At 40.8% G+C, this 13,614-nt stretch overlaps 1 protein-coding gene across 5 annotated transcripts in view; it reads left to right on the top strand.

Annotated features, from left to right (window-relative positions):
* The window catches only part of GOLGA4 (golgin A4), a 52,923-nt gene that overhangs the window by 17,922 nt on the left and 21,387 nt on the right, over positions 1-13,614 (top strand). For 4 of the 5 annotated variants that reach the window (XM_081930965.1, XM_081930967.1, XM_081930966.1 and 1 more), the window contains 6 exons: positions 339-526; positions 1,542-1,625; positions 2,207-2,354; positions 8,645-8,823; positions 11,174-11,305; positions 12,675-12,830. In XM_081930965.1, coding sequence (XP_081787091.1) covers positions 339-526; positions 1,542-1,625; positions 2,207-2,354; positions 8,645-8,823; positions 11,174-11,305; positions 12,675-12,830 — 887 coding nt within the window. The remainder of the gene's footprint in view (positions 1-338; positions 527-1,541; positions 1,626-2,206; positions 2,355-8,644; positions 8,824-11,173; positions 11,306-12,674; positions 12,831-13,614) is intronic. The other variant, XM_081930968.1, reaches the window with a different exon arrangement.

Below are 13,614 nucleotides of genomic sequence, written 5' to 3'. Positions count from 1 at the left end.
TGACAGGGGTTTGCTTTGCTGGCTTCTCTCCCCCCCCCCCTTTTCTTCTTTTTAAAATTTCTCCTATCGAAGGCAAGGTTGTTTTATGTATTCTGGCAACCCCAAATCTGCTCCAGAGGGTAGGAAGAACTTTCAGACAAGATTTAGGGAAAATATGGGCGAAGGAGAGTGAGGAGTTTGGTTGTGCAAGTGGAAATTATTGCAGTAACGGAACCAATGACTTAGTGCTATTTTGGATATAAACTTTACTTTCCTCACACCTTTCTTCAGTCATGATATTCAAGCATTTTTTGTCCAGGCAATTATATTGCCCAAACATAATTTTCTGTTTGATGTAGGTGGTGATGGGGATTCTGCTAAAACACTAGAAGCTCTTACTCAGCGAGTGAAACGTCAAGAGAACTTGCTCCACCGATGTAAAGAAACAATCCGCTCATATAAAGAGCGCTCGGTACAGCTAACCAATGAAAAAGAGGCACTTCAGGAACAACTGGATGAGAGACTTCAGGAACTAGAGAAAATAAAGGTACTGAAAAATGACTTTGTGTATCAATTCACACAAGGTCAAAATTTTCTTTGCTTAACTGATAAAGCAAAAGATGCCAGATGTCACATCCTGAAAAATATTGTAAAATTCCTGAATGCCCAAGGTAAGGGCAAGACATGGTTTCAATTCTATTAAATGGAATAATAATAAAAGATGTAGACTATATGTCAGAACCTTCCAGAACTGCATATCTTAAATTGCACATTTCTAATTGTGTGTGTTTATTAACCTAACTTAATTAGACTTCAAAGTAGGTTTGTTGGGTTTTTTATTTTCATATAAGCATGCAGTGATGTTTTTATTCCAGAAGGGGAAACATGCTCCTTTAAATGTTCAGCAGAGTGAGATATTTCATGCACAGTTGGGAGCAAGGCTGTAGTCCTTGTTAACAATAGTAGGAACTGGAAGTATTTTACTCTTTATTTTATTTTATTTTATTTTATTTTTAATCTAGTGTATGCCTGAAAATTAAAATTTTAAGTGAGTTTTATACTAGCTTCCGCATTATTCCTTAAGAAGCTCTAGGAGCCTTTTTGGGCAAAGAACGTCGTATAAATGTTTTAAGTAAAGCTTGTACCCTCAAAGTCTGTAATGTCTGATATCAGTATAACTTCAACAAGGAAACAAATATTTTCAGCCTCCTCCCTATATAACCAGCATTTATAAGGAGCGAAAAGGTATTTTAATGCAGAGGATTCCCAGAGTTGTGTGTGTTGATGTTCTCCAGTGGGGAGCTGAATGGTAGTATATATTCAAGTAAGAAATACAGGCTCCTTGTTTCCACGGGGGTTGTTTTCCAGGTCATTGCATGCGTTGGCAGGGTACATGTAAGCCTGCGCCGTTTCATCCCCTTCCCGGGCTGAAAGTGGTGTGTGCATCAGCAGTCGCATGCAAAATGGTCGTTCCCTGTACTCAAATGTGAAGCTTTGGTGGGTGAGGGGAAGAGAGTTCTTGCAAGATAGGTAGACTGCTTATACTTTAACCTGTCTCCTAGGATCTTCATATGGCTGAGAAGACCAAGCTGATCACTCAGTTACGTGACGCCAAGAACTTGATAGAACAGCTAGAGCAAGATAAAGTAAGCAATATAGATTATTTTTAAATTCCTAAAGTATTGTACCAACAGTGCTAATTCAGGCATAAAAATTGCATGGAATTTATTTTGCCGACTGTCTTGAAAATAACTGCTAAAATGAGGATATATGAGAGAGCGACACAGAGAGAGAGAGAATTGGATGCAAACTTTTTCTTCTGTGACCAGAGCAACTCCTTCCATCCACAGAAGGCTTTAGATCCAGGAGCAGAATCCTTTTCTTGGAAGGAAGGGGAGGTAACTTTTGCCAGTTCCCTTCTCCCCTGCATGGTCTTTGACTTGTCATAGATATGGAGCTCTGCATACACATAATCAGAGTCTGAGGGTTGGGTTTTTTTAAAGTTCCACCATTAATCTCCAGATCCTCTTTCCATCCTCTTGGTTATAGTTGCTGTATATTTGTCCAGTACTCGGTAGTGTTTTCTTCCTCACAATGCTTCTACACTTTCTTCTAATGCAACAAAGAGGTGGGGAAGTTGCATAACAATAACTATGTCTTGTTTCTGAGTGTGTGTATGTATGTATCCACACAGCACCCTTTTTATCTGTAATTACCTATTTTATAGGGCATGGTAATAGCAGAAACCAAACGGCAAATGCATGAAACATTGGAAATGAAGGAGGAAGAAATTGCCCAGTTGCGTACTCGCGTCAAGCAGGTGGTTAGGCAAGGTGAAGAGTTAAAAGAACAGAAGGAAAAGTCTGAAAAAGCTGGTAAGAAGTTGTGGTGATTGTTCCTTATCCAAGCAGGAAACATTTCTTTGGCATCATTTCTTTGCACTTTGTCACTAACTGTTGCAACACTAACACTAACTGTCCCATTTCCCTGGCCCAAAAAAATTAACAACACTGTTTGACTAATGGTAGTGATAGCACCTAGTGGAAATTGGTGGAAACCTCCAGCCATCCTTGCTCTACTCCTTCCTTAATTGCTTGTACAGAAACGAAAGAGGCAATAAGTTGGCAGACAAAACAGTTCCAACATTCCTCATTTATAACATAAACATGTTAGGGGGGAAGTGCTCAACCCTATCATGGAATCAGAGCTGGCTAGGATGGTCCACATAGATTTAAGCCACCTCATTTTGAATAATGTGCTTCTGCAGTGCCTTACAAGTTGAAGGAGTTAGATCAGTATGTTTGACAGCAAGTCCTGTGATGAGGAGCCACCTTACTTCTAAGTTCCACGCAGCAGCTAAAACTCTTGGCATTCAGTAGTAGTCATACCAATAGCTTAAGCATGAAGTCACATGCTATGAAAAAGAGACACTCCATTCCTGCTAGTTAGTCTGACCTGATGTGGACACTGAATGGGACGCAGGTGGCGCTGTGGGTTAAACCACAGAGCCTAGGATTTGCCGATCAGAAGGTTGTGGTTCGAATCCCCGTGACGGGGTGAGCTCCCATTGCTTGGTCCCAGCTCCTGCCAACCTAGCATTTCGAAAGAACGTCAAAGTGCAAGTAGATAAATAGGTACCGCTCTGGCGGGAAGGTAAATGGCGTTTCCGTGCGCTGCTCTGGTTTGCCAGAAGCGGCTTAGTCATGCTGGCCACATGACCCAGAAGCTGTCTGTGGACAAATGCCGGCTCCCTCGGCCAATAAAGCGAGATGAGTACCGCAACCCCAGAGCCGGTCACGACTGGACCTAATGGCCAGGGGTCCCTTTACCTTTACCTTTACCTTTACCTTTAGACACTAAATGTGGGGACAATGGGAGGATCTGTCTTTTGAGACCTGGTGCAGACTATCTGCAAGCCATTAGGCTGCAGCCAAGAGGCTGCAATCTACTTTCTGAATTAAAATCTGGCAGTGATCTACCCCCGTTTTTGGGGGGTTCAACTCAAAGTTGTTGAGCTTTTCCTAGGGGAGCCAAAGTTGTTGAGTTTCTGTGGGGGGAGCCAGTGATCTACCAGTGATCTACCGGTAGATCACGATCTACCTGTTGGCCACCCCTGGGTAATTCCAAATCATATTTCTATAACCATGGATTGCAACTACTTCAAGCCATGATTTTCGATTCAGGTTTACAAAGTAATTATGGTTTGTTAACTGGTGTTGACAGTGCAGTAGAAATTGCTCATGAGAAGAGATAATGTGCAGCCATGAGGATGACTCATATTTGCAGCAGTACAGTTTTATGCCTGTATTTTCTGTGTTCTTAGTCACTCCACACATCCAACATCCTACCTCCAGACTTAGCATTTCTCTTTTCGCTTGTTAAACAGAAATAGTTAATTGTGGGGGAAATGGCAGATAAACAGAATGGAAAGCAAAATGTTATCTTTTACAAATTTTTTGTTTTGATATAAAATGTTAGATAATACTTTACAGAGTTATTGCATCTATTTAATATTAAGGATAGGTAAATTCGATATGCTTGTATATCTAAGTTGTTGAGAGACACAAAGATACTGCTTTAAGCCAAAGTCCTCCTTTTTTATTTTATTTTTGTGAGTCAGTAGGTAGGATTGCGTTACCAGTGTTCAAATGTGATGGGCAGGTCACTGCAACAATTCTTGTAATAAATATATATAATAAAATATGCTTGGAATGCTAAACTTTGAAACTAAATGAAATAAAACCATAACAGTTCAGTTCATATGTCAGATTATTACTGCAGCTTTTCATTCTGTAATAATGAAAGTATTGTGTTAAAATCTCACTAAGCATCTTATTTTTGTGCATCCACACATGCCAATAAGTGAATCATGGTGCCTTTCCCAAGCCTTGTATGAACAGGATTGGGGTAAGGGATCTCTTACTTATATCACTCAACTGCTGCTTGCAGAGGGCTTTAGAAAGTAAATTCTGTGCTTCTCAGGCAATACCTAAAGTGAGTGCCTTCAGTTCAATGTATGGTAGTTAAATCTCTTAATGCCTTGGAATATTTGGCGTTGTTTTACAGCTCTTGGAAATCGGTTATGTTATAATAACTTGTACATTAATTTCTCATAATTCAAACTTTAGCATTATACCAATATTAAATATTCTGCACAAAACATTGTGAGGGTTCGCCAGTGTTTGGCCATGTAAAACAACCATTTCAAATAAATCCTTGTAATTGTTTTCCTTCTTTGCATAAAAGCTATTTCATTCATAGACAAGAAACTCTTATATATATTCAGGTGCTTATTCATTATTGGTGCAGGTTGCCTAAATGTAAGAGAATGTTGTTTTGACTAGATGATTTTTTTTGTTACAGTTCTGCACTTCCATTTCTTGCATACTTGTTGAAACAGACTAAATGAGTATTTCTTAGTCTGCATAATTTGGTTCCATGCTGTTATCTCCTGCTTTCACCACTAGATAGTGCCATAAGTTGAAGACATCAGTTAATATGGCATGAAAGACTTAAAAGAAAGAGGTAAAGATAGCTTTTATTGCACCAACTCTAGTTGTTTATGAAAATTTGTTGCAAGCTTTTGAACCACACCTAGGTATTTCATCAGAGCAAAAGCAAGGAGTTGGCTTATGGCTGGCACTTCACTTTTTTTAAAAAAATGAAGAGTGTTTTAAAAAGAATTGCAAATTGTGCTCATCATTTTCCTTCACCAGTTCCATTAGAGAAAAAGGATATGCTGTTGATCTCACAGAATACCACTCTGTGGCTCATAATGATGCAACACACTCTTGTATATGGCTGCCTTCATCTTTTTTGGCGCAACATCAATTCAGTTGCCAACATTCTGCAGCCTGGTAATGTTTCTTTTATCCCATGGAATCCCACAGAGTAGTCAAATAAATGTGATATTTTCCCCCTGAAACACTCTGAGCCATGAGCTATCTCTTTGTCTGGCAAAAGTTAATTGAACCTTCTCTGAATCTTTATTTGTTAGTGCAAGGTGAGAAGTTAGGCTTTCATGTATAAAAACAGATAATTTATACTTTATCTTAAATCCCCTATAACTGATGGAGAACCTGTGTGCTCAACTTGCGTTCAACAGCTTGATAACTTGCTTTAAAACAGAGTTGGACCAGTAAAAGATACCATTCTTCTATAGCTCATTATTTCATAGAGAGACCATTTTGTGGAAACCCACAAAATGCATTTTTGAGAATATGAATGTAAGCTTGCTAGCTCAGGTGAAGCTCAACCCTTCCTTTCGCTCCTCTTCCATATCACGAACTGCTTTAAAAAAGTGATGACAGTTTTCACAAACAGCAGATTAGTTGATAAGCACGGCTTTCCACTGCACAGCTTTCTTCTGTGGAGAGAGGGGCAGTGAGATTTTTTCCCTACTGAAGTCAGTGGGTTGGATCTAGTCTAGAGAGTTAGTTGTACTTAACTTTTTGTAGCAATTTCAATAAGGACCAATAAGGACTATTTCCTGTTGAACGATTGGGACTGGGTTGTGACTAACCCTTTTCATTGATTGCAGTAAGGACCAAGTGCAGTTAAATTAAAAGTACATTTATTTTTTTAAAAAAAATCTCTGCTGTCCTCACCTGCAGTCTGAAGGAGCACAGTCAAGAACTCTGGCTTACCATCTCATCTATTGTTTGTGGCTCGTAGCTTCAATTGCTTTGCTGGCATTGCTTAGGAATGCCTCAGCATTTTGCTTTGAAAAACATTCATGTTTGCCCCAGAAAGCTACAATGTGATCAGTTCAGTGGAAGTGATTTATCATTGTGTACTTAGATTCATAGAAACACAGAATTGTAGAGCTGGATGGGAACTGAAGCGTCATCTTGTCCAACCTTGTGCAGTGCAGGAAACACAGCTAAATAATCACTGACAAATTGCCATCCAACCTCTGTTTAAAAACCTCCAATGAACTTGGGAAGTACCCCATTCCACTGTCAAACAGCTCTTGCTTAGATTTCCTGTCAAGTGCAAATTGCAGAATATTCTTACACATTGGTTACTTTGAAAAAGCTATGCTAGTATAATGGGGGGGCGAAAACCCACCTCTGTTTTACGATTTGGTTTTATAGCTTTGCATTAACCAGACTCACTGAGTGAGTAAAAGGTGAACATGGACACCTGTTGCGTAACTTCATGAGTATACACAATAATTTGCAGCTGGCACCTGCCCCTTGTATTAGAATTAGCTACCTCAAATAGTAATGTTGTGTTTCTGCTTATGTGTTAGGATGCCTGAGATGCATAAAATTTTACTTTTAGAGAACAGAATGTGTTTCTGTGAAGTGCTGCTTCTTTGTGTTTTCATGCTTGCCTAGCTTTCTTCCTGGTGTCATGTGTTTGTATTTATGGTAATACAGCTGCATGTTGCTGGGTTTCTGCATTTGAGTAGTCATTCCTAGTCTTTACCGGAAAGTTTCTGTTCTTCCTGCCTGTGGACCTGAATATGTGTTTCTTTTTCACCCACTTTACACTTCAAAAAGCTAAAAATAAATAAATAAATAATAAAATGGCCTGTGCATTTATGAACTCTGCCTTTTAGACAGAGTGCCTTTTAGACACCTTAAATTCTGATTTATTGCACCATGAGGTTTCATTGCTCATCCTCCATCAGAGCTTAAGGGGGAAAGTGTGTGTTGCAGTTGACAGGCTGCTGCCACCCAAAATAGCATTCTCATGTTGAATCATTTCCTTTCCCCCTTGTAAAATTTAGCACAATTCTGTGAGTGTCTACTCAGTAGTAAGACCCATTGAATTCAGTGGAGCCTACACCCAAATATAGGATTGCAGCCTTGACAGTGCTGTGACACTGTGCTAGACATTTGCAACCATAGCTCAGTAGCAGCCAATGCTACTGCTTATAGATAATTCATTAAAAGACAGAGAAGATGGGCAGTGCCATATTTTTAAATGCAGTAGTGTTAATGTTTTGATTATATGGCAGTTCCTAAATTTTAACTAATGTGGCAACTTGATCCCCCCCCCACTTGAGGATTTTACTATGCCAAAACAACAACATTGATAAAAATTCTCCAGTCATAACATTGTCATAACATTTTTTAAATTATAAAATTATTTTTCATGTATTTAAAACAATCATCATTCCACTTTTTTATCTTAAAAAGGAACAATCAAGGCAGCTAAAACACCAACTAAATTTACATAAAAGGAAGACTAAGACAATACCAGCATATAGTCATATGCATAGTAAATAATCAGCAAGTTGCAATATTAATTATGCACTGCCCAGACTTGGTTCACATATAACACTATGCCAAACTGTGGCTTAGGTTAACATGAGCAAGTTTGCTGATGCACAGAGCAAAAATATCAGCTGTTTTGCTTCCCTCCTTTTGCTGCGGTAATACTGAGAGCTAAATCACCATTTGGTTTAGCAGTATGTGTGAGTCCAGGCTTATGGTTTGTCTCATTCCAAATAAACTATGAGTTGTAACCAGCTGTTATTTGTTTATCACTCATTGTTTCTTTGGAGACAACAACCTGTGGCTCAGATTTGCATGTAATGCCAAAGCAAACCATGACTTGGATTCTGGTAGTGCAACAGGCTCAGAGGAGGAATGAAGTGGTTGTGATTTTTGCTTGTTCACACTTAGCCATAGTTAGATTTAGTGTTATGTGCTGATAAAAGTAGTGTTCTGACCTGTCTTCTAGAGAGCTAAAACAAGGATACCAATTGAGCTGTAATAAATTTTAAAGAAACGGTATTAAAGTTAAATGGCAGTATAGTTATTCACGTTTCTAATGCAAAGAAGCTGCTCTTAGGATTACATGAGTGCAGGCATTCCAGACATTCTTATAGACTCCTGAGAATTGCTATGCAGTCATGAGTGAAAAGGGAATTTCTGTTGAATTACCTCTTCTATACAATATTCTTGTTCAATTTATTTTAAGGGTTGAGAGGTTTGACACTAAGCAGGAAGCAGAGCCTAGTCCCTTGATTTCTGAGCTTTATTTTGTTGACATGATAGTAAATGTTTGCCTTTCCAGGCTGACTTCATGATTTCTCTTTAGCTAGGTTATTCAGTGAGAATATGGCCTACATATGGTAATTTTACTTTGTCTAGAGTTTCTGCCATGTTAAACCATACATATAACCTCTTCTTTTCCTTGTTTTCTGCAGCATTTGAAGAGCTTGAGAAGGCTCTCAGTGCAGCCCAAAGGACTGAAGAAGCACGCAAGAAACTGCAAGCAGAAATGGATGAAAGGATCAAGGCAGTAGAAAAAGCAAGCGAGGAAGAGCGTGTGAGCCTTCAACAGGAATTAACAAGGGTGAAGCAGGAGGTGGTTAATATTATGAAGGTAAATGCTAGATCTTCTGTAAAGTAAACTGCAGAGATAAGGTAACAATTCACGCTGAAATCAGAATATATCATGTTAATACTGGCAGAGTTCAATCTTCCCTTGTTGGGAGGGTGTATGGGTGAATAAAAGTGCAGTATACAGTGGAACGGGACGCGGGTGGTGCTGAGGGTTAAACCACAGAGCCTAGGACTTGCCGATCAGAAGGTCGGCGGTTCAAATCCCCGCGACGGGGTGAGCTCCCGTTGCTTGGTCCCTGCTCCTGCCAACCTAGCAGGTCGAAAGCACGTCAAAGTGCAAGTAGGGAAGCGGGAAGGTAAACGGCGTTTCTGTGCACTGCTCTGGTTCGCCAGAAGCAGCTTAGTCATGCTGGCCACATGACCCGGAAGCTGTACGCCGGATCCCTTGGCCAATAAAGCGAGTTCAGTGCTGCAACCCCAGAATCGGTCACGACTGGACCTAATGGTCAGGGGTCCCTTTACCCTTACCTTTATACAGTGGAACCTCGGGTTGGTTTTGCAGCAGGATCCGTGCGGGAGGCACGTTCACAACCCACAGTGCTGCGTCTGTGCACACGCAGGTCGCGATTTGGCAGTTCTGTGCATGTGCAAGCGCCAAAACCCAGAAGTAACCCGTTCCGGTATTTCTGAGTTCAGCGCGGTGCGCAACCCTGAAGCGCCTGTAACCCGAGGTACCACTGTACTAAGAATCTGATAATAAATCAATCTTGCAGCTTTACACTGTTCCACTAAAACCTTGTTTAACACACAAAAGAATTTGTGTGTTTAATCATGCTACTTTCTGTGCTGCAAAACCAAAATATGGATAGGAATTGTTTGAATCTCTGTAACGAAGAAAAGGTACAGTGGTGCCTCGCAAGACGAAATTAATTCGTTCCGCAAGTCTTTTCGTCTTGCGAGTTTTTCGTCTTGCGAAGCACGGTTTCCCATAGGAATGCATTAAAAATCAATTAATGCATTCCTATGGAAACCGAACCGCCTTCAGACCAGGTCTGGGGACAGTCTGTCCCCCGACCTCTTCTGAAGGCTGGCGGGGGCGAAAGTCTTTGCTTCCCCCCCCCCGCCTGCCTTCCCGGGACAGTCCCGGGGGCTTTTAAAATGCTGGCGGGCGGCAGCGAAGCCTTCGCTGCTGCCTGCCAGCATTTTAAAATCGCCCCGGAACAGCGGAGGAATTCTCAGCTGTCCCGGGGCGATTTAAAAGCCCCCGGGAAGGCAGGCAGGGGGACAAAGACTTTTGCCCCCCGCCCGCCTTGGGAAGAGGTCCTGGACCTCTTCCGAAGGCGGGCGGGGGGCAAAAGTCTTTGCTCCCCCCTGCCTGCCTTTCCGGGAGAGCGGGAAGGCAACGCTGCCTTTTCCGCTCTCCCGGAAAGGCAGGCAGGGGGGAGCAAAGACTTTTGCCCCCCGCCCGCCTTCGGAAGAGGTCCAGGACCTCTGGCGGGGGGCAAAAGTCTTTGCTCCCCCCTGCCTGCCTTCAAAAGCCGTCCGGGATAGCGGGAAGCGATTCCCTGCTATCCCGGACCGCTTTTAAAATGCTGGCGGTGGGGAGCAAAGCCTTTCGCCCCCGCCGGCCTTCCTGGACCTCTTCTGAAGTCCGGAGGGGGGGAAAAGGCTTTGCTCCCCACCGCCAGCATTTAAAAAAAGGTCCCCGAGATTTCCCTATGGGCTTTCGTCTTGCGATGCAAGCCCATAGGGAAAATCGTCTAGCGAAGCGTCGCAAAAACCGAAAAACCCTTTCGTCTTGCGGGTTTTTCGTCTTGCGAGGCATTCGTCTTGCGGGGCACCACTGTATATGGATTCTGTAGTATTGTGTTGAACCTGGCTGCTAGGCAACACCCAGAAATATATGACTAAGGTTGTAATGCTATAACATACTTATCTGGGAGTTAACTCCATTGTATGCAGCTATTACTGCTGAGTAAATATTAATAGGATTGCACTGTTTGGCTGTAGTTCTATGCATGCATACTTTGAAGTAAGGCCCATTGGATTCAGTGGGCTTCGGAGTAAGCATAATTAGAATTGTACTCTTGAAGGCCTATTAAAAACTGAATGGGAAGATGCGAATCATTCATAGTGCAATTCTCTGCATCTCTGCCTCTTTGAGGTGAATGGGACTTATTCCTTAGTAAATGTATATAGAATGGCAGATGTGAACTGGAACTCTTTTGGATCTTTTTTTTTTTTAAAAAAAAGCACCAAATAGCATTTCTTGCAAGAAAGCAATCTGTTTAGTCACATTTTTGTTCTTTATTTCATTTCTCTTTGATCAATAATATAGAAGCACCTTTGTTTCTTGGGTAACATCAGACGTGTGCCTTTCAAATTTGCAGAAATCTTCAGAAGAACGAATTACCGAACTAGAAAAGTTACATAAAAGGGAATTGGCTAGCAAAGAACAGTTATTAAATGATAGATTACGGGCTCAAGACCAGGCGTTTCAGGAACAAATGAAAACAGCTCTTGTAAGTGTCTCTTAAGAGCCAGATGGGACTAGTATGTGTATATGTGTGTTTGTGATGATGAATAAATCTTAGTATGAATAGGAGAACTTGGTGCATAAAGATGCATTTGGATGTATAGCTGGGAATCTACAGACCAAGTGAATAATAACACCTATTTATTTAAAATATATACATATATGCACACCACCCTTCAGCAATTTCTAAAATAAAATGCAATAAGTAAATTCATGTTAATCAAGAACACAAAAATGCATTAAAAAGTTTGGGAGAATAGAATGTTGGTGCCTGGTGTCAAAAGGATAACAGTGGAAGTAAATGGTAGGGATCCCACCATTTCGTACCTCCAGAAATTTGGGGCACCTGGAGGAGAGCCTCTGAAAATGGCCTCAATATACTGGCAGATTGGTATGGGACCAGTGTCCTAAACTCTAGAAGGCTTTAAATATGAGCACTAGGATTTTCAGTTGTGCTTGGAAACTAGCAAGAAGCTAGTGCTTTCAGTATTGGCAGGATACCTTCCCGCTGACTTGTCCCAGTCAACAGACAGGACACTGTACTTTGAACAAACTTGGTAGTTTTTAAAATAGTTTTCAAGGGTAACTGCACATGCAGTACATTACAGTAGCCAATCCTAGATGTTCTAGACATGCCTGCTACATAAAGAGGAACTTCTGAACTTTTGACATGTTTTGGAGAGTTTGCCTGTCTGTTCTAAAGGCTTCCTTTTTCTTTCTCCCACACCCCTTTTTAGGTAGTTTGCTTGGTTTAAACATATACCTGAAACATAATGTATGGAAATGGATTTCTGTATAAGAGTTTCCAGACAGAACTTGTCCATATTTCATTGTGTTGTGTAACTGAAAAGGCAGTCTTTTTTATCCAGTCACCTTTACTCAAGAGTTTGCAAATGCAAATATTAGTAAGCTGAACTGTGTTTGGTTGAAGGCTCCCTGTATACCATGGAACAAATGCTTGCATCCCTATCGATGGATAGGTAGAGTCAGGGAATTATGCTGAGGAAAAGGTTGCAGAGTTTTGACCTGGAAGCTTTTCCCTTAGACTCTGTTACTGCTGGTCATGTACGTATGTAAGGTTAGATAAGGACTAATAGATTAATTCTAAATCTAGATTATTGCTGCTATTTCTTCATTTTCTGCACACAGAAACTTCACTTTCAGATTCTTTACAGTTACATGAAAAATATAAAATTATAAGGTTCTTTGTGGACTTTTAATCTGTTTGTGTGATATCCACTTTTTTAAAAAAAATGTACGAGCAAGAATTAAAATAGATAATACTCCTAGTGCTGCTGATAGATCAGTGACTTTATGGTACTTTCTTTTTTAAAAAGTCATAATTCTTGACACAGGAAAAGTGCCGGAGTGAACACCTACAAACTACACAAGAAAAAGAACAACAGGAATCTTTAGCCCTAGAAGAACTGGAATTGCAGAAAAAAGCAATTCAGCTGGAATGTGACAAAAAGCTAGAGGACATGCAGCAAGAAATAGAAACCTTCAAAACTGTGAGTAAAAGATTTGGAACATTGGACTGCTTTTTTATATTGCACAAACCTAAAATGTAAACTGCATTTGAGGGGTATGCATACCTATAATTGCGTCTAATGGGAGAAATTTGGGACGGGTGCTTGGCCCCAAAGGCATGGCTGGTTTATTATTATTATTATTATTACATTTTATTATATGCCACCCATCTGATTAGGTTGACCCAGCCATTCTGGGCGACTCCCAACAAAATATTAAAAACACAATGTGATTCATGCGAAAGATTGTGAAATCAGTTGAGGCAGACAACAAAGGGGGCAGAAACTGTGATTTGAGCCAAACATAGTGTCTCTAAATAGATATGTTGCAGCAGGAGGAGAATAACCTAGCCTCATATTCCCCTGTTGCATCATTCCTTGCCTTCCTCTTCCACATGCCTTGGTGGTCTTAGAAACAGAACATAGGAGGCATATGATGTTCATCCTTACATTATCAGGATTCGTGTTTGGGAGTCAGCTACACAACTTTCTCTTTGTACAAACTACTGCTTTGTTAGATGCCCTTTTCCAGGAGCTTTAAATGATTCGGTAGGTGAATGTGACCATTCCCCTCTAATTCAAGAATAGCCAATCGCTTAGTTCCAAGAACCTGTATACCTTGTAACCTAGGTACGTGTGCCCTAGGCCATGTGGAAGTGGGGTGGAGACACAATGTCAAAAGCAGTGTGTAAGTCTGTTGTGCTGATTTTGATCTGACAGGCATCCTGTGCAGTTGATAATGCCATGCCTCTTAGGGAGACGGGAA

The sequence above is a fragment of the Podarcis melisellensis genome, assembly GCF_964234715.1.
Source record: "Podarcis melisellensis genome assembly, chromosome: 12".
In the NCBI taxonomy this organism is placed as follows: Eukaryota; Metazoa; Chordata; class Lepidosauria; order Squamata; family Lacertidae; genus Podarcis; species Podarcis melisellensis.
Note: the sequence above shows the minus strand (reverse complement) of the source record. Positions and strands in the feature narration are given on the sequence as shown.